Below are 26371 nucleotides of genomic sequence, written 5' to 3'. Positions count from 1 at the left end.
GGACAGCATATAGAATGGACAGCATATAGAATGGACAGCATATAGAATGGACAGCATAGAATAGACAGCATAGAATGGAGAGCATAGAATGGACAGCATATAGAATGGACAGCATAGAATGGACAGCATATAGAATGGACAGCATAGAATAGACAGCATAGAATGGAGAGCATAGAATGGACAGCATATAGAATGGACAGCATAGAATGGACAGCATATAGAATGGACAGCATAAAATGGACAGCATAGAATGGACAGCATATAGAATGGACAGCATAGAATGGACAGCATAGAATGGACAGCATATAGAATGGACAGCATAGAATGGACAGCATAGAATTGACAGCATATATAATGGACAGCATAGAATGGACAGCATAGAATGGACAGCATATAGAATGGACAGCATATAATAGATAGCATAGAATGGAGAGCAGATAGAATGGACAGCATATAATGGAGAGCAGATAGAATGGACAGCAGATGGAATGTACAGCATAGAATGGACAGCAGGTAGAATGGGCAGCATAGAATGGACAGCAGATAGAATGGGCAGCATAGAATGGACAGCAGATAGATTGGACAGCAGATAGAATGAACAGCAGATAGAATGGACAGCAGATAGAATGGGCAGCATAGAATGGACAGCAGATAGAATGGGCAGCATAGAATGGACAGCAGATAGAATGGGCAGCATAGAATGGACAGCAGATAGATTGGACAGCAGATAGAATGAACAGCAGATAGAATGGACAGCAGATAGAATGGACAGCAGATGGAATGTACAGCATAGAATGGACAGCAGATAGAATGGCCAGCATAGAATGGACAGCAGATAGATTGGACAGCAGATAGAATGAACAGCAGATAGAATGGACAGCAGATAGAATGGACAGCAGAGACAGCAGATAGAATGGACAGCAGATAGAATGGACAGCAGAGACAGCAGATAGAATGTACAGCGGATAGAATGGACCGCAGATGGAATGGACAACACATAGAGTGGACAGCAGATAGAATAGACAGCAGAGACAGCAGATAGAATGGACAGCCGATAGAATGGACCGCAGATATAATGGACAGCAGATATAATGGACCGCAGATGTGTGTGTGTGTGTGTGTGTGTGTGTGTGTGTGTGTGTGTGTGTGTGTGTGTGTGTGTGTATGTGTGTGTGTGTGTGTGTGTCTGTGTGTGTGTGTGTGTGTGTGTGTGTGTGTGTGTGTGTGTGTGTGTGTGCGTGCGTGCGTGCGTGCGTGCGTGCGTGCGTGCGTGCGTGCGTGCGTGCGTGCGTGCGTGCGTGCGTGCGAATGTGTGTGTGTGTGTGATATTGCTGATTTATTGATGCCTTATTGATTAGCTGAATCAGGTGTTTAAGCATTAGACCAGGGCAAAAGATCAAAACATCCTTCATCTCTTAAAGGGAAAATCCACCCAAAACACCTCATTCTTTTAATTCACAGTGTTAAATAACACTAATATGAGAGAACAATATTTTTTATGGTCAAATGTTTCATTTTGGCATAATAATAAGGTTGGTAGCATTATCGTTTTGGAAATATGTTGCAGCTCAAGTAGACTATACAATTCTCAATGCGATGCTTTCTCTAGGGGCTGGGTAGCTAATTAAGCTACTCACAGTAATACCAAAGACTATCAGCATGTTGTCACGATGTTCGTAATAATGGTTGGACCAAGGTTCCACATCTTTTGATGAATAAGTGAAACTGGAAACAAAATAACTTACAAAGACCCATGACTACGTAGTGCTCAAACACACTATACATAAACAATATCCCATAACCAACAGGTGGAAAAATGTAACTTAAGTATGATCCCCAATTAGAGACAACGATTACCAGCTGCCTCTAATAGGGAATCATACACAAACCCCAACATAGCAAATTAAACCTAGAACCCCACATAGAAATAATAAACTAGACTTAAACCCCTAGTCACGCCCTGACTTACTCTACCATAGCTATTGGGCGCTAGCTCAAAAACCCAACATTAGTACCAATTTCGTCAAAATCTTTTCCTAGATGTGAGATAATTAACTTGCTATCTGAAATATCATAAAGCTTTGAAATCGTGACATTACGTATTTGAGGAAAATAGGCCTATTTCCTCGACATATACACTTTGAGAAAGGATCGCGTGACGATTGGCCTAGCAACCGCGTGATGCAGCATGACAACGTGAGCACAATTGATCGACAGTCTACTGGGTGGTGCGTTATATGTTCCTTCATTCATTGGATTCCTGTATACTTTCTATATTATCTCTGGCAACGGCACAATGCAACGCACCCTGGACTAAACAGGCAGACAATTAGAAAAATGTGCTAGACTCTGTTAAATAAAACATTTCTTGAGGTAGGAATATCGCAAAAATATGATCAAAATCTCATTCTCGAGAAGGCAACCTCCGTCATGATGACATCAGCCAGTATTGAAATCTGACATGTATGATAGACTTTTTACATCTGAAAGTCATATTCCTATTGACTTCCAGTGTAGTGAGAGAGACTTTATCACGGTGCTACGTCACACCGGACGGATTTCTACCTGCTTGAGCCCCATTAACTCAGATACACATGAAAACCTAGAAATGCACAAATCCATACAACATTCAAAACCTTTTCTTTAAGAACCAGGGCTAAAACAACACCAGGCACTGAAAGGAAGACAACGGTCTGAAACAGGTATCATTGCCCAATATTTTTCTCTAATGAATATGCCCCTAGTTGAGTAATAATCAACATGTTGTCTGTATATCTAGCAAGAAAACCTAGTAGACTCATTCACTTCCTGTTTCTCATCTCAGTCCACAGCTGCTGACCTTTGGTGACCTTTGACAGCCTGATCATGATACCTACCCACCCTTTGACCTTCCTGACCCTGGGCATGGTCCTAACTCAGAGGTGAGAAGTTAGGGGTCATGGGTCAGGGAGAATCAGGAGATTATATGGAAGGACTTGAATACACAGTGGTGTATGTGGTTCTCATATTGGTACTAATCTCACAGTTACTGATCTTACAGGTGGCTAGCTCATATTCCACACCTCTCTTCTTCTCTTCTCCCCTCCACCTCTTCTCTCTCCTACAGTGGATGTATGCTCCCTGAGAGTCACCACTGGGAGGACTCGAATGGCTCCCAGCTGCATCCCACCATCCAGAAACTAATGAAGGGATATAACCGCTACATGAGGCCCAACTTCAATGGTGCGGAGAGTTAACACACACTCACACACACACACACACACACACACACACACACACACACACACACACACACACACACACACACACACACACACACACACACACACACACACACACACACACACACACACACACACACACACACACACACACACACACACACACACACACACACACACACACACAAAACCTACTGAAGTGCTATAACAGTCTCTCTCCTCTCCAGAGGGCCCTGTTGAGATTGGGATGAGTCTGGATATCGCCAGCATTGATGCCATCTCAGAAATCAATATGGTAATGTTGAACCTGTGTGTGTGTGTTTGGGTCTGATTGCATGCATGTCTGTTTTAATGTGTACATCTCTCTCTCTCTCTCTCTCTCTCTCTCTCTCTCTCTCTCTCTCTCTCTCTCTCTCTCTCTCTCTCTCTCTCTCTCTCTCTCTCTCTCTCTCTCTCTCTCTCTCTCTCTCTCTCTCTCTCTCTCTCTCTCTCTCTCTCTCTCTCTCTCTCTCTCTCACACACACACACACTCACACTCACTCACTCTCTCTCTCTCTCTCTCTCTCTCTCTCTCTCTCTCTCTCTCTCTCTCTCTCTCTCTCTCTCTCTCTCTCTCTCTCTCTCTCTCTCTCTCTCTCTCTCTCTCTCTCTCTCTCTCTCTCTCTCTCACACACACACACACTCACACTCTCTCTCTCTCTCTCTCTCTCTCTCTCTCTCTCTCTCTCTCTCTCTCTCTCTCTCTCTCTCTCTCTCTCTCTCTCTCTCTCACACACACTCACACTCACTCTCTCTCTCTCTCTCTCTCTCTCTCTCTCTCTCTCTCTCTCTCTCTCTCTCTCTCTCTCTCTCTCTCTCTCTCTCTCTCTCGCTCTCTCTCTCTCTCTCTCTCTCTCTCTCACCTGGTCCTCAGGACTACACAGCCACTATCTTCTTGCGTCAGCGTTGGAGGGACTCACGGCTGGTGTTCCCAGGGAATGAGAGTGTGAGTGTGGATGGACGACTAGTCTCCCTCCTCTGGATCCCAGACACCTTCATTCCAGACTCCAAACGCTCCTTCCTGCATGACGTCACTGTGGAGAACCGTCTCATACGGATCTTCAGCAACGGGACCGTTCTCTATGCTCTACGGTGCGTACTAATGTCTTGTGTACTTGTGGCTCAGTCGCTAGAGCATGGCGCTTGCAATGCCAAGGGTTGTGGGTCGGAATCCTTCTGGGGCCACCCGTACGTAAAAAATGCCTGACTATGCCTGACTGTGATTCGCTTTGGATAAAAGCGTCAGCTTAATGGCATGTATTATTATATTATTATAAACTGCCTTGGTGGTGTTGAAGTACAGATACTCCCCAAGAGTAGACTCCATTCCTGTGCATCTAACCCTCTCTGCAAAAACTATTCCCTTTCCAACTGGATGACCGTAAGGTACAGCAACAGGTTGTCCACAGACCAGCTGTTTATCAACAGGTTGTCCACAGACCAGCTGTTTATCAACAGGTTGTCCACAGACCAGCTGTTTATTAACAGGTTGTCCACAGACCAGCTGTCTATCAACAGGTTGTCCACAGACCAGCTGTTTATCAACAGGTTGTCCACAGACCAGCTGTTTATCAACAGGTTGTCCACAGACCAGCTGTTTATCAACAGGTTGTCCACAGACCAGCTGTCTATCAACAGGTTGTCCACAGACCAGCTGTCTATCAACAGGTTGTCCACAGACCAGCTGTTTATCAACAGGTTGTCCACAGACCAGCTGTTTATTAACATGCTGTCCACAGACCAGCTGTTTATCAACAGGTTGTCCACAGACCAGCTGTTTATCAACAGGTTGTCCACAGACCAGCTGTTTATTAACATGCTGTCCACAGACCAGCTGTTTATCAACAGGTTGTCCACAGACCAGCTGTTTATCAACAGGTTGTCCACAGACCAGTTGTTTATTAACAGGTTGTCCACAGACCAGCTGCTTATCAACAGGTTGTCCACAGACCAGCTGTTTATCAACAGGTTGTCCACAGACCAGCTGTTTATCAACAGGTTGTCCACAGACCAGCTGTTTTATCAACAGGTTGTCTACAGACCAGCTGTTTATCAACAGGTTGTCCACAGACCAGCTGTCTACACACCACCTTTGCATCTATCACTCTCTATATCTCACTCCATCTCTCTCTCTCTCCACCCCCATCTCCCCACCCTCCCCATCACAGAATAACAGCGACCATCGCCTGCAACATGGACCTGACCAAGTACCCAATGGACAGACAGGTGTGCACCCTGCAGCTGGAGAGCTGTGAGTAGCCCACCCTTCCTGTTTGTCTTGGCGTGGACACACACACACACACACACACACACACACACACACACACACACACACACACACACACACACACACACACACACACACACACACACACACACACACACACACAAACACACACACACACACACACACACACACAGTCTTGTACAGCTAACCTTGTGGGGACACACAATTCAGTCCCATTCAAAAATCCTATTTTCCCTATCCCTAAACCTAACCCTAACCTGTAATCTTACCCTAACCTTAACCTTAACCCTAACCTTTAACATAGTTCGAACAATAAATCTAACCTTAACCCTAAACTCCCTGAAAAATTGCTTTTGACCTCGTGGGAACTAACAAAATGTCACCAGTTGGTCAAATGTTTGTTCGTTTACTCTTCTTGTGGAGACTTCTGGTGCTAGTATAGTTAAACACGTCTGTGTGTGATTGTGTGTGTTTCCAGGGGGCTATAACCTACAGGATGTAATCTTCTACTGGACTAGAGGGAATGACTCAGTGAAGGGTCTGGACACACTGCGCCTTGCCCAGTACAGTGTTGAGAGTTACTACACATCTGTTTCTGAGGCTGTCTATGAGACAGGTACCTGTGTGTGTGTGCGTGTGTGTGTGTGCGCGCGTGCAAACATAACTTACCTTACAGTCTACTGGTCTACCTCACCAAGTACGACACTATAAAGTCAGATAACTGCTTCTAACCTGTTCGCGCATGCTTTGTGTCTGCGGGCCTCCTTGTGTGTGTGTGTGTGTGTGTGTGTACAGGGCTGTACCCGAAGCTGGTGCTCCACTTTGCTCTGCGCAGGAACGTGTTGTTCTTCATCTTGGAGACATACGCCCCTTCTACTCTGTTGGTGGTGCTCTCCTGGGTCTCCTTCTGGATCAGCCAATCATCTGTCCCCGCACGCACCTGCATCGGTCAGTCACACTGCGTGTGTGTATTAACCCTGTCACTTACATATTCATTCATTCATTTGAGTATAGAGTACAAGCAAGTTCCATTCGTCATCCATCCACCCATCCGTCTAGGTGTATTACTACTGACTATGACTGTGATTCTAATGATTCTCCAGGTGTGACCACAGTGCTGACTATGACTGTCATTGTAATGATTCTCCAGGTGTGACCACAGTGCTGACTATGACTGTGATTCTAATGATTCTCCAGGTGTGACCACAGTGCTGACTATGACTGTCATTCTAATGATTCTCCAGGTGTGACCACAGTGCTGACTATGACTGTCATTCTAATGATTCTCCAGGTGTGACCACAGTGCTGACTATGACTGTCATTGTAATGATTCTCCAGGTGTGACCACAGTGCTGACTATGACTGTCATTGTAATGATTCTCCAGGTGTGACCACAGTGCTGACTATGACTGTGATTCTAATGATTCTCCAGGTGTGACCACAGTGCTGACTATGACTGTCATTCTAATGATTCTCCAGGTGTGACCACAGTGCTGACTATGACTGTCATTCTAATGATTCTCCAGGTGTGACCACAGTGCTGACTATGACTGTCATTGTAATGATTCTCCAGGTGTGACCACAGTGCTGACTATGACTGTCATTCTAATGATTCTCCAGGTGTGACCACAGTGCTGACTATGACTGTCATTGTAATGATTCTCCAGGTGTGACCACAGTGCTGACTATGACTGTCATTATAATGATTCTCCAGGTGTGACCACAGTACTGACTATGACTGTCATTCTAATGATTCTCCAGGTGTGACCACAGTGCTGACTATGACTGTCATTGTAATGATTCTCCAGGTGTGACCAAAGTGCTGACTATGACTGTCATTGTAATGATTCTCCAGGTGTGACCACAGTGCTGACTATGACTGTCATTATAATGATTCTCCAGGTGTGACCACAGTACTGACTATGACTGTCATTCTAATGATTCTCCAGGTGTGACCACAGTGCTGACTATGACTGTCATTCTAATGATTCTCCAGGTGTGACCACAGTGCTGACTATGACTGTCATTGTAATGATTCTCCAGGTGTGACCAAAGTGCTGACTATGACTGTCATTATAATGATTCTCCAGGTGTGACCACAGTGCTGACTATGACTGTCATTCTAATGATTCTCCAGGTGTGACCACAGTGCTGACTATGACTGTCATTCTAATGATTCTCCAGGTGTGACCACAGTGCTGACTATGACTGTCATTGTAATGATTCTCCAGGTGTGACCAAAGTGCTGACTATGACTGTCATTCTAATGATTCTCCAGGTGTGACCACAGTGCTGACTATGACTGTCATTGTAATGATTCTCCAGGTGTGACCACAGTGCTGACTATGACTGTCATTGTAATGATTCTCCAGGTGTGACCACAGTGCTGACTATGACTGTCATTCTAATGATTCTCCAGGTGTGACCACAGTGCTGACTATGACTGTCATTGTAATGATTCTCCAGGTGTGACCACAGTGCTGACTATGACTGTCATTCTAATGATTCTCCAGGTGTGACCACAGTGCTGACTATGACTGTCATTCTAATGATTCTCCAGGTGTGACCACAGTGCTGACTATGACTGTCATTGTAATGATTCTCCAGGTGTGACCACAGTGCTGACTATGACTGTCATTCTAATGATTCTCCAGGTGTGACCACAGTGCTGACTATGACTGTCATTGTAATGATTCTCCAGGTGTGACCACAGTGCTGACTATGACTGTCATTATAATGATTCTCCAGGTGTGACCACAGTACTGACTATGACTGTCATTCTAATGATTCTCCAGGTGTGACCACAGTGCTGACTATGACTGTCATTGTAATGATTCTCCAGGTGTGACCAAAGTGCTGACTATGACTGTCATTGTAATGATTCTCCAGGTGTGACCACAGTGCTGACTATGACTGTCATTATAATGATTCTCCAGGTGTGACCACAGTACTGACTATGACTGTCATTCTAATGATTCTCCAGGTGTGACCACAGTGCTGACTATGACTGTCATTCTAATGATTCTCCAGGTGTGACCACAGTGCTGACTATGACTGTCATTGTAATGATTCTCCAGGTGTGACCAAAGTGCTGACTATGACTGTCATTATAATGATTCTCCAGGTGTGACCACAGTGCTGACTATGACTGTCATTCTAATGATTCTCCAGGTGTGACCACAGTGCTGACTATGACTGTCATTCTAATGATTCTCCAGGTGTGACCACAGTGCTGACTATGACTGTCATTGTAATGATTCTCCAGGTGTGACCAAAGTGCTGACTATGACTGTCATTCTAATGATTCTCCAGGTGTGACCACAGTGCTGACTATGACTGTCATTGTAATGATTCTCCAGGTGTGACCACAGTGCTGACTATGACTGTCATTGTAATGATTCTCCAGGTGTGACCACAGTGCTGACTATGACTGTCATTCTAATGATTCTCCAGGTGTGACCACAGTGCTGACTATGACTGTCATTGTAATGATTCTCCAGGTGTGACCACAGTGCTGACTATGACTGTCATTGTAATGATTCTCCAGGTGTGACCACAGTGCTGACTATGACTGTCATTCTAATGATTCTCCAGGTGTGACCACAGTGCTGACTATGACTGTCATTGTAATGATTCTCCAGGTGTGACCACAGTGCTGACTATGACTGTCATTCTAATGATTCTCCAGGTGTGACCACAGTGCTGACTATGACTGTCATTGTAATGATTCTCCAGGTGTGACCACAGTGCTGACTATGACTGTCATTCTAATGATTCTCCAGGTGTGACCACAGTGCTGACTATGACTGTCATTGTAATGATTCTCCAGGTGTGACCACAGTGCTGACTATGACTGTCATTATAATGATTCTCCAGGTGTGACCACAGTACTGACTATGACTGTCATTCTAATGATTCTCCAGGTGTGACCACAGTGCTGACTATGACTGTCATTGTAATGATTCTCCAGGTGTGACCAAAGTGCTGACTATGACTGTCATTGTAATGATTCTCCAGGTGTGACCACAGTGCTGACTATGACTGTCATTATAATGATTCTCCAGGTGTGACCACAGTACTGACTATGACTGTCATTCTAATGATTCTCCAGGTGTGACCACAGTGCTGACTATGACTGTCATTCTAATGATTCTCCAGGTGTGACCACAGTGCTGACTATGACTGTCATTGTAATGATTCTCCAGGTGTGACCAAAGTGCTGACTATGACTGTCATTATAATGATTCTCCAGGTGTGACCACAGTGCTGACTATGACTGTCATTCTAATGATTCTCCAGGTGTGACCACAGTGCTGACTATGACTGTCATTCTAATGATTCTCCAGGTGTGACCACAGTGCTGACTATGACTGTCATTGTAATGATTCTCCAGGTGTGACCAAAGTGCTGACTATGACTGTCATTCTAATGATTCTCCAGGTGTGACCACAGTGCTGACTATGACTGTCATTGTAATGATTCTCCAGGTGTGACCACAGTGCTGACTATGACTGTCATTGTAATGATTCTCCAGGTGTGACCACAGTGCTGACTATGACTGTCATTCTAATGATTCTCCAGGTGTGACCACAGTGCTGACTATGACTGTCATTGTAATGATTCTCCAGGTGTGACCACAGTGCTGACTATGACTGTCATTGTAATGATTCTCCAGGTGTGACCACAGTGCTGACTATGACTGTCATTCTAATGATTCTCCAGGTGTGACCACAGTGCTGACTATGACTGTCATTCTAATGATTCTCCAGGTGTGACCACAGTGCTGACTATGACTGTCATTCTAATGATTCTCCAGGTGTGACCACAGTGCTGACGATGACTACTCTCATGATGGGTGCCCGTACCTCTCTCCCCAACGCCAACTGTTTCATCAAGGCCATAGACGTGTACCTGGGCATCTGTTTCACCTTCATCTTTGGGGCGCTGCTGGAGTACGCCTGCGCCCACTTCTGTACCGTGCAGCACCAAACCGTAGGAGACATACATAGGGTGGGTCAAATAGAGAAAAGTGTGTGTGTGTCAAATGAAATCAAATGCTATTTGTCACAAGCTTGGTAAACAACAGGTGCAGACTAACAGTGACGGGTCCATCCCCAACAATGCAGAGAGTGTATGTATATATGTGTACTTGTCTACCATATTTCTAAGATGAGACCCCCCCCCCACGACAAAATGTCTCTCTTCTCCTCAGGAGCTCCTTCAGGAGTTTGATGATTCCAACAGAAACGGTACCATGCCCGTGGTCAGCTCCAGCCAACCAAATCAGGTCCTGGAGCTAGGCTCCACCCAAAAGGATCTTGTTGACCAATCGGGGACGAGTGTCAGCGAGGCCGAGGCTACAGAGAAGAAGCCGGGGAAGGGGTGTGGCCTGACGTCGTTTAGGAACGCGTCGCGGCGTGCGGTGTCTGTGTTTAGTGTGGAGAACCCTCACAACATCGACCGCCACGCTCGCACCGTGTTCCCCCTCACCTTCCTGGCGGTTAATGTCTTCTACTGGCTCTACTATCTCTTCATCTGATCTGAGTAGCACACATCCCATCATCTGATCTGATCAGAGTAGCACACATCTCTTGATCTGATCTGAGTAGCACACATCTCTTGATCTGATCTGAGTAGCACACATCTCTTGATCTGATTTGAGTAGCACACATCCCTTGATCTGATCTGAGTAGCACACATCCCATCACCTGATCTGAGTAGCACACATCTCTTGATCTGATCTGAAAAGTCTCTTCTCATCATCTGATCTGATCCGAATGGCTCCCTATTTCCTATGAGGTACACTACTTTTGACCAAAGCACAGTAGTGCGCTATATAGGGACTGTGTCCAAAAATGGCCTCCTTTTCCCTATGTAGTGCACTACTTTGACCAACACCTATAGAGAAGGACCCTGGTCAAAAATGGTGCACTACACTCTTAGAAAAAAAGGTTCTAGCTAGAACCTTAAAGGGTTCTTCAGTTGTCTACATAGGAGGACCCATTGAAGAACCCTTATTGGTTTAAGGTAGAACCGTTTTGGTTCCTGGTAAAACCCTTTTGGGTTCCATGTACAGTTCATTCAGAAAGTCTTCAGACCCCTTGACATATTCCACATTTTGTTACATTACAGCCTTGTTTTAAAATGGATGAAATAGTTAATTATTCTTCTCATCAATCTACACACAATATCCCATAATGACAAAGCAAAATCAGATTTTTCGGAATATTAGCAAATATATAAAAAATAAAAACTGAAATATCAAATGTACATGAGTATTCAGACTCTTTACTCAGTACGTTGTTGAAACACCTTCGGCAAAGATTACAGCCTCGAGTCATCTTAGGTATGACGCTACAAGCTTGGCACACATGTATTTGGGGAGTTTCTCCCATCCTTCTCTGCAGATCCTCTCAATTGAATTTTCCACAGGTGGACTCCAATCAAGTTGTAGAAACATCTCAAGGAGGATCAATGGAAACAAGATGCACATGAGCTCAATTTCTTGTCTCATAGCAAAGGGTCTGAATACTTATTTAAATAAGATATTTCTGATATTTTAAACCAAAAAGGGTTCTATCTGGAACCGAAATGGGGTTTCCTATGGAGACAGTCAAAGAACTCTTTTGGAACCCTTTTTTCTAAGTGTGTATATAGGGATGAGGTGCCAATGGACTGCCCTACACTGGACTGCCCCACACTGGACTGCCCTACACTGGTCTGCCCCACACTGGACTGCCCCACACTGGACTGCCCCACACTGGACTGCCCCACACTGGTCTGCCCCACACTGGACTGCCCCACACTGGACTGCCCCACACTGGACTGCCCCACACTGGACTGCCCCACACTGGTCTGCCCCACACTGGACTGCCCCACACTGGACTGCCCCACACTGGACTGCCCCACACTGGACTGCCCCAGACTGGACTGCCCCACACTGGTCTGCCCCACACTGGACTGCCCCACACTGGACTGCCCCACACTGGACTGCCCCACACTGGACTGCCCTACACTGGACTGCCCCACACTGGACTGCCCCACACTGGACTGCCCCACACTGGACTGCCCTACACTGGATCAAACCTATCATTCAATGGTCTTCATAAACTTTGGATGCATTTTTTGTATCTGTACATTTTATTTAATGTTTTATCATGGGTATATTATTTATGATAATAATAATTTATTTGTGTACTTGTGTTTGTCTTGTGAATTTGCAACAATAAAATAGTGGACCATATATATTTCAATGTGATTTGTCTTTAGTCAGTAGGCCTATCCAGACATACTGACCACACTGCTCGGGTCGCGTGCGAGATCGTTGCAAAATAAATGTACAAATACATGTTATTCAATCATTGCACCCACACTCTCCCATCGCCTCATTGGTTTTTAGGAGCATATACCCACGTGGCTGATTGAAAGATGAACTGATGTCACGCCCTGGCCTTAGTATTCTTTGTTTTCCTTATTATTTTAGTTAGGTCAGGGTGTGACATGGGGAATGTATGTGTTTTTGGATTGTCTAGGGGTTTGTATGGTATATGGGTCAGTGTCTTGTCTAGGTGTTTGTATGTCTATGGCTGCCTAGATTGGTTCTCAATTAGAGGCAGCTGTGGTTCATTGTCTCTGATTGAGAGCCATATTTAAGGCAGCCATAGGCATTGGGTTTTGTGGGTAATTGTCTATGTAGAACGTTTGTAGCTTTTGTATTGCACTTACGTTTGTAGCTTCACGGTCGTTTGTTGTTTTGTTTCGTTTTGTTATAAGTGTTCGTTTCGTGTTTCACTCGTCTCAAATAAAAGAGATGTATTTTTCACACGCTGCGCCTTGGTCCACTCATTATCCTCAAGACGATCGTGACAACTGAGGTCCACACTCCAGTCCAGTTGGTGGTGGTAATGCCCCATAAAGTTAGTTACCAACTGCCATATAAAGTCAAAAGAAGAAGAAAAAGCCTTGAAGGAGGAGAGATTACTAGAAACAAACTCTATTTACCCTTTTATCTGTGGATTAAATGTCGGAGTAGAGGACCTTATGCATTTCAGGTAAAATAACAACAATAATTGCTAAATTGCCGTACATGTTTAATGCTTTTCGACCTGTCCCCAAATAATCTCATTCCAAAACCATGGGCATTAATATGTAGTTTGTCCCCCCTTTGCTGCTATTACAGCCTCCAGTCCTCTGGGAAGGTTTTCCACTAGATGTTGGAACATTGCTGCAAGGACTTTCTTCCAATCAGGAGGAAACCTGGTACCATCCCGACGGTGAAGCATGGTGGTGGCAGCACCATGCTCTGGGGATGTTTTTCAGCGGCAGGGACTGGGAGACTATTCAGGATCGATGCAAAGATGAATGGAGCAAAGTACAGAGAGATCCTTGATGAAAACCTGCTCCAGAGCGCTCAGGACATCAGATTGTGTCGAAGGTTCACCATCCAACAGGACAACGAAGCTTAGCACACAGCCAAGACAACGCAGGAGTCTCTGTATGTCCTTGAGCGGCCCAGACAGAGCCCGGACTTGAACTAGATCGAACATTTCTGAAGAGACCTGACAATAGCTGTGCAGCGACGCTCCCCATCCAACCTGACAGAGCTTGAGAGGATCTGCAGAGAAGAATGGGATAAGCTTGTAGCGTCATACCAAGAAGACTTGTGGCTGTAATCGCTGCCAAAGGTGCTTCAACAAAGTACTGAGTAAAGGGTCTGAATATGTACGTAAATTCGAAAAACGTGTTTTTGCTTTGTCATCATGGGGTATTGTGTGTCATTTAAAACATTTTTTTTTTTAGAATAAGGCTGTAACATAACAAAATGTGGAAAAAGTCAAGGAGTCTGAATACTTTCCAAAGGCACTGTAGATACTGTCTTATCAGCGGTGTGAATTCCTGTAGATAATTATTGAAACCTAGTGTACATCGTTTAGATAATATTCATTATTAGCAAAATTTTATTTGTCATCATACTGTTTATAAAGTACATCTCAATTTGAGGGTAAAAGGAACATTGTGCAGTGTAAAAATCATCCTATAAACAAAACAGTAGGTATGGCTTCTGTCTGTACAGATATAGGTGATGCTTCTGTCTGTACAGATAGAGGTGATGCTTCTGTCTGTACAGATAGAGGTGATGCTTCTGTCTGTACAGATATAGGTGATGCTTCTGTCTGTACAGATATAGGTGATGCTTCTGTCTGTACAGATATAGGTGATGCTTCTGTCTGTACAGATATAGGTGATGCTTCTGTCTGTACAGATAGAGGTGATGCTTCTGTCTGTACAGATAGAGGTGATGCTTCTGTCTGTACAGATAGAGGTGATGCTTCTGTCTGTACAGATAGAGGTGATGCTTCTGTCTGTACAGATAGAGGTGATGCTTCTGTCTGTACAGATAGAGGTGATGCTTCTGTCTGTACAGACAGAGGTGATGCTTCTGTCTGTACAGATAGAGGTGATGCTTCTGTCTGTACAGACAGAGGTGATAAGGCAAAGGGGGAAAACAATGTTAAAGGGATAGTTTCGGATTTTGGCAATTAAGCCCTTTTTTCTACTTACCGAGAGTCAGATGAACTCATGGATACCAATTGTATGTCTCTGTGTGTAGTTTGAAGAAAGTTGAAGGGCGGTTCTGGAGCCATTTTTGCAGCTTAAATGCACTGACTGGAACTCTACAGAACAAGTTCAAGTAGCATGGAGCTAGGAAAAAGTCTTAATTTACAAAATCTGGAAGTATCCCTTTAAAGCGCATCACATACAGTAAATCACTCTGTTTTTCTTCCAACTCCATTGTCTTCCATTCCTGTTCTATGGAACATTCTCACCTTAAATCGCTCATTGTCCCTTTGTCATTTATTAAGGTATAATTTCATATCCTTTCTGTACACTGGCTCAAATATTCAATTTCGCCCACATCTCTACAACAATCTGAAAGACACATCCTCCCTCTGATATTCCTCCAATCATCTCCAATCTTTCCTTAACATCGTTATGCCTTAGGTGCATTTCTTTGACTCCCATTCCTGCAATGAAAATCAACAGTTTAATATTTGTGTGTGTTATACACACACACACACATGCACACACACACGTTGTGTATTTTCTGTGAGCTCTCCTCACACTAACTGCTGGGACACCGTTAGACCCTGATGATGGAACTGGCTCAAGTGACAGACTGTGGAGCTGCGTCCCTCTAAGGTGCACAATTTGGGACGCAGATAAACTGTGTGTGTGTGTGTCTTTCGTCCTTACCTTGGCTTTCTGCATGACTGTTCTTTTAGATGTTGAGTAGACAGGAGGTTTCATACGGGCCGCAGAGACACAGCTGACTGGTATAGACTCAGAGTAGTAGGGCCTGCTATACACCTGAGACACACACACACATTCAAATCATTAGCATCAGTGATCACTCTTGAGTGGCACAGCGGTCTAAGGCACTGCATCTCAGTCCTAGAGGCGTCACTAAAGGCACCCTGGTTCAAATCCAGGTTGTATCACAACCAGCCGTGATTGGGAGTCCATCGTGACGTGCACAATTGGCCCAGTGTCGTCTGGGTTTGGTCTGTGTAAGCTGTCATTGTATATAATAATTTGTTCTTAACTGACATGCTTAGTTAAATAAAGGTAAAAAAATAAATACATTTGCTGGTGGGTCTATGTGTGTGTCTGCACATACATGTGCAGATATATATATGTGTGTGTTGTACCTTGCTGGAGGGTTTGCTCTCCCCAGGTGCCCCCAGAGCCCCTCCTGCTAGGCTCTTCTTCAGGTTGTCTTTAACCTGGGTGAGGCGGAGCTCCAGGTCCACCCTCTCACTCTCCTTCCCCCGGCACGTCTCCTCTAGCTGGGACACACGCTCACTCAGGGAGCCCTTCTGCTCCTCTGATCCAGGAACACACAGAAAAAAAGAGGAAAATGATTAGGGAGCCCCTGTATAGTTCTGCCAGTAGGCAGTGCTAGGGTGTTGCTGGTGATCTGTTTTGTATTTTGTGGGTGCATTAAGTGCTGTAGCCTACTGAGAATGTATTAAAGAGTTCTGTGCATATCTGTTTTGTGTGTTGTATTTATCAGGGATCCCATTAGCTGTTGCCAAGGCAGCAGCTACTCTTCCTGGGGTCTAAACACATTAAGGCACTAACATTACATATAAAACAAAAGATAAAACAGTACATCATATAACATTATTACACCACTACACATCTACAATACAAAATGTTTGATACCACCATACTACAATATTACAATATTACAGTGTAGAGTGCGTGTGCTAGCGTGTGCGTGTGTCTGTTCCTGTGTGTGTGTGTGTGTGTGTGTGTGTGTCTTTACAGTCCCCGCTGTTCCATAATGTGTATTCTGATTATACTGCTTGCATCAGTTACCTGATGTGGAATAAAGTTCCATGTAGACATGACTCTATGTAGTACTGTACGTCTCCCATAGTCTGTTCTGTACTTGGGGATTGTGTAGAGACCTCTGGTGGCTTGTCTTGTGGGGTATGCATAGGTGCACTCAATGTGTCAACACTTCTTACAAAAACAAGTAGTGTTGAAGTCAATCTCTCATCTACTTTGATCTATGAGAGATTTACATGCATATTTTAATGTTAGCTCTCCATGTACAGTTGAAGTTGGAAGTTTACATACACTTAGGTTGGAGTCATTAAAACTCGTTTTTCAACCACTTCAACCACACTGCAACACTTTGTTAAGTGAAGTGGTTGAGGTGGTTGATTTCACTCGCTGTAGTAGCTGACGTGTATAGTGATGAGTCATCCGCATACATAGACACACTGGTTTTACTCAAAGCTAGTGGCTTGTCATTAGTAAAAATGGAAAAAAGCATGTGGCCTAGACAGCTGCCCTGGGGAATTCCTGATTCTACCTGGATTATGTTGGAGAGGCTTCCATTAAAGAACACCCTCTGTGTTCTGTTAGACAGGTGATTCTTTATCCACAATATAGCAGGGGGTGTAAAGCCATAACACATATGATTTTCCTGCAGCAGACTATGATCGATAATGTCAAAAGCTGCACTGAAGTCTGAAAAAACAGCTCCCACAATCTTTTTATCTTCAAGTTCTCTCAGCCAATCATCAGTCATTTGTATAAGTGCTGTGCTTGTTGAATGTCATTTCCTATAAGCGTCTCCCACAGGAAAATAGCATTGTATCTGCTCAAACATATTTTTTTACAAAGGTTTACTAAGGGTTGAAAACAGGCTGATTGTAACGTTCGTCTTGTGGTGAATGAGCGGACCAAGGCGCAGCGGGTGATGAATACATACTGATTTATTTATAACAAGACGAAAACACTAACGAACACTAGAACAAACTACAAAACAATAAACGAAGTCAACAGACCTGAACAAACAAACTTACATATAGACGAAGAACGCACGTACAGGAACAGACTACCTAAAACGAACGAACAAACGAAACAGTCCCGTGTGGTATACACAGACACAGGAACAATCACCCACAAACAAACAGTGAGAACAACCTACCTTAATATGGTTCTCAATCAGAGGAAACGTCAAACACCTGCCTCTAATTGAGAACCATACCAGGCAACACATTAACCCAACATAGAAAACACATAACATAGACTACCCACCCCAACTCACGCCCTGACCAACTAAACACATACAAAACAACAGAAAACAGGTCAGGAACGTGACACTGATTGCTCGGCTATTTGAGCCAGTACAGGGGGCTTTACTATTCTTGGGTAGCGGAATGACTTTTGCTTCCCTCCAGGCGTGAGGGCACACACTTTCTAGTAGGCTTAGATTGAAGATATGGCAAATAAGAGGGGCTATATCATCCACTATTATCCTCAGTAATTGTCCATCCAAGTTGTCAGACCCCAGTGACTTGTCATTGTTGATAGACAAGAATCATTTTTTTACCTCTTCCACACTACAATGCTTGTCTTTCCTAATTTGATTAGTTATACTTGGATGTGTAGTGTCAGTGTTTGTTGCTGGCATGTCATGTATAAGTTTGCTAATCTTGCCAATGAAAAAATCATGAAAGTAATTGGCAATATCAGTGGGTTTTGTGATAAATCAGCCATCTGATTCAATGAATGACGGAGCTGAGTTTGTCTTTTTGCCCAAAATGTAATTTAAGGTGCTCCAAGGCTTTTTATTATCATTCTTTATATCATTTATCTTTGTTTCATAATATAGTTTCTTCTTATTTTTATTCAGTTTAGTCACATGCTTTCTCAATTTGCAGTATGTTTACCAATCAGTTGTGCAGCCAGACTTATTTGCCATTGCTTTTGCCTCATGTCACGCCCTGATCTGTTTCACCTGTCCTTGTGCTTGTCTCCACCCCCCTCCAGGTGTCGCTTATTATCCCCGGTGTATTTATCCCTGTGTTTCCTGTCTCTCTGTGCCAGTTGGTCTTGTTTTGCCAAGTCAACCAGCGTTTCTCCTAGCTCCTATGTTCCCCAGTCTCGGTTTATTCCTACCCCTCCTGGTTTTGACCCTTGCCTGTCCTGACGCCGAACCCGCCTGCCTGACCACTCTGCCTGTTTTGACCACAAGCCTGCCTATCCCCTTGTACTGTTTGGACTCGGACCTGATGACTGAACCCCTGCCTGTCCTGACCTCGACCTGCCTTTTGCCTACCCCTTTTATTATAATAAATATCGGAGCTCAACCATCTGCCTCCTGTATCTGCATTTGGGTCTCGCCTTGTGCCCTTTTACCTCATCCCTCTCAACCATACAATTTTTCAATTCCTCATCAATGTAGAGGGATTTAACAGTTTTTAAAGAAATTTTCTTAATGGCTGCATGCTTATTAGTAACTGAAATAAGCAATTTCATTAATGTGTCAAGTGCAGCATCTGGTTGCTCCTCATTATACAGCACAGACCAGCAACTATTGAGTGGGCAGCTTGATGAAAGCCAGTCAATATTTAAATCCCCCAGAAAGTATACCTCTCTGTTGATATCATGTACATTAACAAGTAGCTCATACATATTATCCAGATACTGACTGTTGGCACTTGGTGGTCTATAGCAGCTTCCCACAAGAATGGACCTGTAGCTATATTACTTCAACAGTAGATCCTACATTAGATCCTCTCTAAGCTTTACAGGAATGTGGTTCTGAATATAAACAGCAACACCTCCACCATTGGCATTTCTGTATTATAACCATGTATTGCTACCACTGTATCATCAAAGGTATTATCTAAGTGAGTTTCAGAGATAGTCAGAATATGAATATCATCTGTTACTAGCAATTTATTTATTTCATGAACCTAGTTTCTTAGGCTACATATGTTAACGTGGGCTATTTTTAGCACTTTTCTGAGATGCTTGATGGTTTTCATTGCTTAATTAACTGGGAAGCTTAGCAGAAGTAGACATGCTAATGTTATTTATGTTTGAGCTGATAGTGCAGGGTGAGCTGCACACAGTGGACACAGTATAACTCTGGTTCATAGGTACATGATTACTGCATACAATAGCTGTAGGATCAACAGAGGCATTCAGCGCAGTTAGAGAGACATACATTAGGTATCTTACATTGTGTCTGCCAATGCCCCTGGGATAATGTACATTTGCTGAAGCATTATGACAACTCAGCGACACAATGGTAGGAATTGTTTGAGCTGGGCTTGGGTCATTGATAAGCCATTGTCTCAATGCAGCCTTATAATGCTGTGAAAGGGTCCAGGAACCCAAATTGTTCGGGTGGATCCCATCCTCCTTATAAAACGTGTTTTGTTTCCAAAGGGTTTGTGTGTATGTGTGTGTGTATGTGTGTGTGTTCTCTCCCTCTTACCTGTAGCAGTCTTAAATCTCTCCTTCACCTCTCTCCTCTCTTGTCTCAGTGTCAGCAGAGTGGTCCGTATCCCTTCCCTCTCTCTCTCCAGGTGTTCTTTCTCTCTCAGGAAGAGTTTAGCGTCCTCCTCTGCTCGTGTTTTTCCATAGAGGCCATACTGATTGGCGTCTGGGGGGGGGGGGGGGGGGGGGTCATAGAGGGTGAGATGTGAAAGGTCAGAGGTCAGACCTGGAGAGGTTATGGGAAGAAGACGTAACCTCATTCCTCTTTTCTTTCTCTCTCTCTCTCTCTCTCTCTCTCTCTCTCTCTCTCTCTCTCTCTCTCTCTCTCTCTCTCCCTCCCTCTTCGTGAGTAACTATTTCTCTACCTCTCACATATAAAGAGTAGGAGAGAGACCACTGTGACTGACCCCAAACTGAAGGAAAGCTTTGACTATGTACAGACTCAGTGAGCATAGCCTTGCTATTGAGAAAGGCCGCCATAGGCAGACCTGACTCTCAAGAGAAGACAAGCTATGTGCACACTGCCCACACAATGAGGTGGAAACTGAGCTGCACTTCCTAACCTCCTGCCAAATGTATGACCATATTAGAACACATATTTCCCTCAGATTACACAGACCCACAAAGAATTCAAATACAAACACAATTTTGATAAACTCCCATATCTACTGGGTGAAATACTACAGTGTGCCATCCCAGCAGCAAGATTTGTGACCTGCTGCCACAAGAAAAGGTCAACTAGTGGACAACAAACACCATTGTAAATACAACCCATATTAATGTTTATTTATTTTCCCTTTTGTACTTTAACCATTTGTACATCGTTACATCACTGTATATATACATAATATGACATTTGAAATGTCTTTATTCTTTTGGAGCTACTGTGAGTGTAATGTTTACTGTTCATTTTTATTGTTTATTTCACTTTTGTATATTATCTACTTCACTTGCTTTGGCAATGTTAACATATGTTTCCCATAACAATAAAGCCCCTTGAATTGAATTGAGAGACAGACAGGCGGAGAGAGAGAGAGGCAGAGAGAGGGAGAGAGAGGCAGAGAGAGGGAGAGAGAGGCAGAGAGAGGGAGAGAGAGGCAGAGAGAGAGCAAGGCAGAGAGAGAGAGAGAGAGAGAGAGAGAGAGAGAGAGAGAGAGATAGAGAGGCAGATAGAGAGAGAGAGCGAGCGAGAGACAGAGGTCAGCAGCGAAGCTAATGAGCTTGTCTCAGAAATCTCAGGTTCCATTCTCTCATCTCCTCTCCTCTCATCTCATCTGTTCTCCTCTCCTCTCCAGATAGACAGACAGCAGGAGGCTTTGAAGTAAAAGACAGGGAAGGAAAGAAGGTTTCCCACTGGGCTTCATTTCAACAAAGAAATTCAATGTGAAGACATTGAATGATTGTGGAAAACTGATTGGATTTGCAAAAAGTCCTCAACGTAAGGGAATTTCATCTATTTTTCTAGTAATATTAAATCCAATAACTGGGTGACATTTTTTGTTGATTTCACGTTGAATTCAAGTCAGTTAAATACCATGTAAATCACAACTAGAAGTTGAAATGATGTCTGGGCCCAGTGGGATATGTGTGTGCGCATACATAAACATGTGTGTGTCTTACTGGAGCCCGTGCGTTTCAGGGCCAGACCAGGTTTGGTCCTACCGGAGTCACTGCTGGTGAAACTGAACCTCTGCTTCGGGCCCCCATCCTCGCCAGGCTGTAGAAAAGAGGGATGGGGAGGAGAACCAGATGAAGAAGAGGAGAGGATGAAGGGAAGAGAAAGGAGGACCATGGTTAGAGCCATCACAACAAAGAGAATCAGTAAAAGGAAACAAATGCCTTGGCTTTAGCTCAGCGGGATAGCACAGACTGGTGGCATGCAGGAGACAGGAGTTCAACCCTGGTCTGTCATATAAGACAAGGCTGTGCTGTGTGTGTGTAGCAGAGAGCACAGCGAGGTTCAGCAGGGGGTCAACAGGCAATAAAACGGTCAAGACCCTTTAATACAAGCTCTCTCTCAAATGCAGACAACCACACTTTCTCTATCTCTCTCTCTGTTTCTCGCTCTCTGTCCCTGACTCACCCCCATCTCTTTCCCCCATATTTATCAATTCAATTCAATGTAAGGGCTTTATTGGCATGGGAAACATATGTTAACATTGCCAAATCAAGTGAAGTAGATAATAAACAAAAGTGAAATAAACAATAAAAATTAACAGTAAACATTACACGAACAGAAGTTCCAAAAGAATAAAGACATTTCAAATGTCATATTATGTATATATACAGTGATGTAACGATGTACAAATAGTTCAAGTACAAAAGGGAAAATAAATAAACATTAATATGGGTTGTATTTACAATGGTGTTTGTTCTTCACTGGTTGCCCTTTTCTTGTGGCAACAGGTCACACATCTTGCTGTTGTGATGGCACACTGGTATTTCACGCAATAGATATGGGAGTTTATCGAAATTGTGTTTGTTTTCGAATTCTTTGTGGGTCTGTGTAATCTGAGGGAAATATGTGTCTCTAATATGGTCATACATTTGGCAGGAGGTTGGGAAGTGTGGCTCAGTTTGTGGGCAGTGTGCACGTAGCCTGTCTTCTCTTGAGAGCCAGGTCTGCCAACAGCAGCCTTTCTCAATAGCAAGGCTATTCTCACTGAGTATGTACAGTCAAACTTGCTTTAAGTTTGGGTCAGTCACAGTTGTTAGTTATTCTGCCACTGTGTACTCTCTGTTTAGGGCCAAATAGCATTCTAGTTTGCTCTGTGTTTTGGTAAATTCTTTCCAATGTGTCAAGTAAGTATCTTTTTGTTTTCTCATGATTTGGTTGGGTCTAATTGTGTTGCTGTCCTGGGGCTTTGTGGGGTATGTTTGTGTTTGTGAACAGAGCCCCAGGACCAGCTTGCTTAGGGGACTCCAGGTTAATCTCTCAGTAGGTGATGGCTTTGTTATGGAAGGTTTGGGAATCGCTTCCTTTTAGGTGGTTGTAGAATTTAACAGCTCTTTTCTGGATTTTGATAATTAGCGGGTATCGGCCTAATTCTGCTCTGCATGCATTATTTGGTGTTTTACGTTGTACACAGAGGATATTTATGCAGAATTCTGCATGCAGAGTCTCAATTTGGTCTTTGTCCCATTTTGTGAATTCTTGGTTGGTGAGCAGACCCCAGACCTCACAACCATAAAGGGAAATGGTTTCTATAACTGATTCAAGTATTTTTAGCCAGATCGTAATTGGTATGTTGAATTTTATGTTCCTTTTGATGGCAAAGAAGGCCCTTCTTGCCTCGTCTCTCAGATCGTTCACAGCTTTGTGGAAGTTACCTGTGGTGCTGATGTTTAGGCCGAGGTATGTATGGTTTTTTGTGTGCTCTAGGGCAACGGTGTCTAGATGGAATTTGTATTTGTGGTCCTGGCGACTGGACCTTTTTTGGAACACCATTATTTTTGTCTTACTGAGATTTACTGTCAGGGCCCAGTTCTAACAGAATCTCTGCAGAAGATCTAGGTGCTACTCTAGGCCCTCCTTGGTTGGTGACAGAAGCACCAGATCATCAGCAAACAGTAGACATTTGACTTCAGATTCTAGTAGGGTGAGGCCGGGTGATGCAGACTGTTCTAGTGCCCTCGCCAATTCGTTGATATATATGTTGAAGAGGGTGGGGCTTAAGCTGCATCCCTGTCTCACCCCCCATCCCTGTCGAAAGAAATGTGTGGGGTTTTTTTGTCACATTTTTTGGGGGTCAACACTTGTTGTTTGTGTGCATGGATTTTATAATGTTGTATGTTTTTTCCCCGAACACCACTTTCCAGCTATTTGTATAGCAGACCCTCATGCCAGATTGAGTCAAAAGCATTTTTGAAATGAACTTTAGCATGAGAAGACTTTGCCTTTGTTTTGGTTTATTTGTTTGTCAATTAGGGTGTGCAAGGTGAATACGTGGTCTGTCGTATGGTAATTTGGTAAAATGCCAATTTGACATTTGCTCAGTACATTGTTTTCACTGAGGAAATGAACTAGTCTGCTGTTAATGATAATGCAGAGGATTTTCCCAAGGTTGCTGTTGACACATATCCCCCGGTAGTTATTGGGGTCAAATTTGTCCTTGGTTCCAAATATTGGGGAAGATGTCAGAGCTAAGGATGATGTTAAAGAGTTTATGTATAGCCAATTGGAATTTGTGGTCTGTATATTTTATCATTTCATTGAGGATACCATTAACACCACAGGCCTTTTTGGGTTGGAGGGTTTGTATTTTGTCCTGTAGTTCATTCAAGGCAATTGGAGAATCCAGTGGGTTCTGGTAGTCTTTAATCGTTGATTTTAAGATTTGTATTTGATCATGTATTTCTTTCCATCTGATAGGGGTGTCAGTGGGTTGACTGCGAATGCTCTGAGAGACTCTGGGTTGAGGTCAGTGGTAAAGTAGTCTACAGTACTACTGCCAAGCGATGACCTATAGGTGTACCTACCATAGGAGTCCCCTCGAAGCCTACCATTGACTATGTACATACCCAGCGTGCGACAGAGCTGCATGAGTTGTGACCCGTTTTGTTGGTTATGTTGTCGTAGTTGTGTCTAGGGGGGCATATGGGGGAAGGAAAGCTGTCACCTCAGGTAGGTGTTTGTCCCCCTGTGTGCTGAGGGTGTCAGGTTCTTGTCCGGTTCTGGCATTTAGGTCACCACAGACTAGTACATGTCCCTGGGCCTGGAAATGATTGATTTCCCCCTCCAGGATGGAGAAGGTGTCTTCATTATGGAGATTCTTGTGGGGGGATATAGGTACCACACAGGGGGACATCTTTCTCTGTTGAGATCATTTCCTTTTGAATTTCAAGCCAAATGTAAAATGTTCCTGTTTTGATTAATATAATAGAGTGAATTAGGTCTGCGCTATACCAAATTAACATAGTCCCTGAGTCCCTTCCCTGTTTCACACCTGTTAGTTTGGTGGATGGGACTACCAGCTCTCTGTAACCTAGAGGGCAACCAGTGGGTCCATCTCCTCTATACCATGTTTCTTGTAGGATGACAATGTCTGTATCTCTCTCTCTCTCTCTCTCTCTCTCTCTCTCCTGTCTCTCTCGCTCTCTTTCTCTCTCTCTCTCTACAAAGGTCATCTTTTGAAAGGCATGTAACAGAGTGTGATGTGTTTGGGTGAATGATCAGAGGTTTCATATTCGGACCAGACAGTGACTGTCCCAACAGCTGCACCCCCCCACCAAGACCAATCAGCCTGTTACCAACCCTACTGTCTGAGAATAATCCTTGTACAGTCCATCCATGTGTGTGTGTTCCCACCTGCTCTCCCTCATAGGGAACCTCGTCGTACGTCCTTGAGTCAGTAGAAGTGCTACTGGAAGATGTGGCCCACCTGAGAGAGAGAGATAGGGATAGAGGGAGAGAGAGGGATAGAGAGATAGAGAGGGAGGGAGAGAGAGAAAAGTGTGAGATTGTAAAATGTGAGGTTTAGAGACTCGAACATTTGACAAACACGTCATCTCTCCATTCCTTTCTCTCTCTCTCTCTCTCTCTCTCTCTCTCTCTCTCTCTCTCTCTCTCTCTCTCTCGCTCTCTCTCTCTCTCTCTCTCGCTCTCTCTCTCTCTCTCTCTCCCCCTCTCTCTCTCCTTCTCTCTGACTCACAGGAAAGAGTGTCTCGCGGCATCTTGGATGTTAGCGATGGTTTCCACGTCTACATAGTCGTAGTGTAGTGACTCTGGATCTGTGGCTGTACCTGTCTCTACCAGCAGAACACCCAGCCATCGTCCCAACTCCTCAGAGCTACACGCCTACAGGAGGAAGGAGGTGGAGGAAGATCGAGAGAGAGAGAGAGAGAGAGAGAGAGAGGAGAGAGAGAGAGAGAGAGAGAGAGAAAGAGATCAGATTAGACAGACTCATTATACAAACAATCTGACATTATCAGCACATGCAGAAGACATTTTCCAGTATTTCAGTGTTCCAATCTGCTAAACTTCTTGAAGTACTGTGTTGTAATGTACGGTGTCATGAATTGTATTCCATATTGCATGTAGAGTATTTTACCTCCA

General features: G+C 44.0%; 2 protein-coding genes across 2 annotated transcripts in view; one reads left to right on the top strand and one right to left on the bottom strand.

Annotated features, from left to right (window-relative positions):
- Positions 1-2865: 2865 nt before the first annotated feature.
- LOC120035054 (gamma-aminobutyric acid type A receptor subunit pi) lies at positions 2866-11047 on the top strand. Its single transcript, XM_038981815.1, has 9 exons — positions 2866-2921; positions 3107-3222; positions 3449-3516; positions 4135-4352; positions 5429-5511; positions 5987-6124; positions 6304-6456; positions 10325-10500; positions 10721-11047. The coding sequence occupies exons 1-9, from the start codon at positions 2866-2868 to the stop codon at positions 11045-11047; spliced, it is 1335 nt and encodes a 444-aa protein (XP_038837743.1).
- A 3401-nt stretch (positions 11048-14448) lies between these two features.
- The window catches only part of LOC120035102 (actin filament-associated protein 1-like 1), a 32685-nt gene continuing 20762 nt past the window's right edge, over positions 14449-26371 (bottom strand). The window contains exons 10-17 of the mRNA XM_038981882.1: positions 26367-26371; positions 25968-26113; positions 25625-25697; positions 21937-22033; positions 20315-20482; positions 16218-16393; positions 15763-15876; positions 14449-15533 (exon numbers count right to left, since the gene is read on the bottom strand). The exon at positions 26367-26371 is cut by the window's right edge and continues 207 nt beyond it. Coding sequence (XP_038837810.1) covers positions 15507-15533; positions 15763-15876; positions 16218-16393; positions 20315-20482; positions 21937-22033; positions 25625-25697; positions 25968-26113; positions 26367-26371 — 806 coding nt within the window. The 3' untranslated portion in view covers positions 14449-15506. The remainder of the gene's footprint in view (positions 15534-15762; positions 15877-16217; positions 16394-20314; positions 20483-21936; positions 22034-25624; positions 25698-25967; positions 26114-26366) is intronic.

The sequence above is a fragment of the Salvelinus namaycush genome, chromosome 42 (genome assembly GCF_016432855.1).
Source record: "Salvelinus namaycush isolate Seneca chromosome 42, SaNama_1.0, whole genome shotgun sequence".
Taxonomy (NCBI): Eukaryota; Metazoa; Chordata; class Actinopteri; order Salmoniformes; family Salmonidae; genus Salvelinus; species Salvelinus namaycush.
The sequence above is the reverse complement of the archived record's forward strand: the minus strand, read 5'-3'. Positions and strand labels throughout refer to the sequence as shown.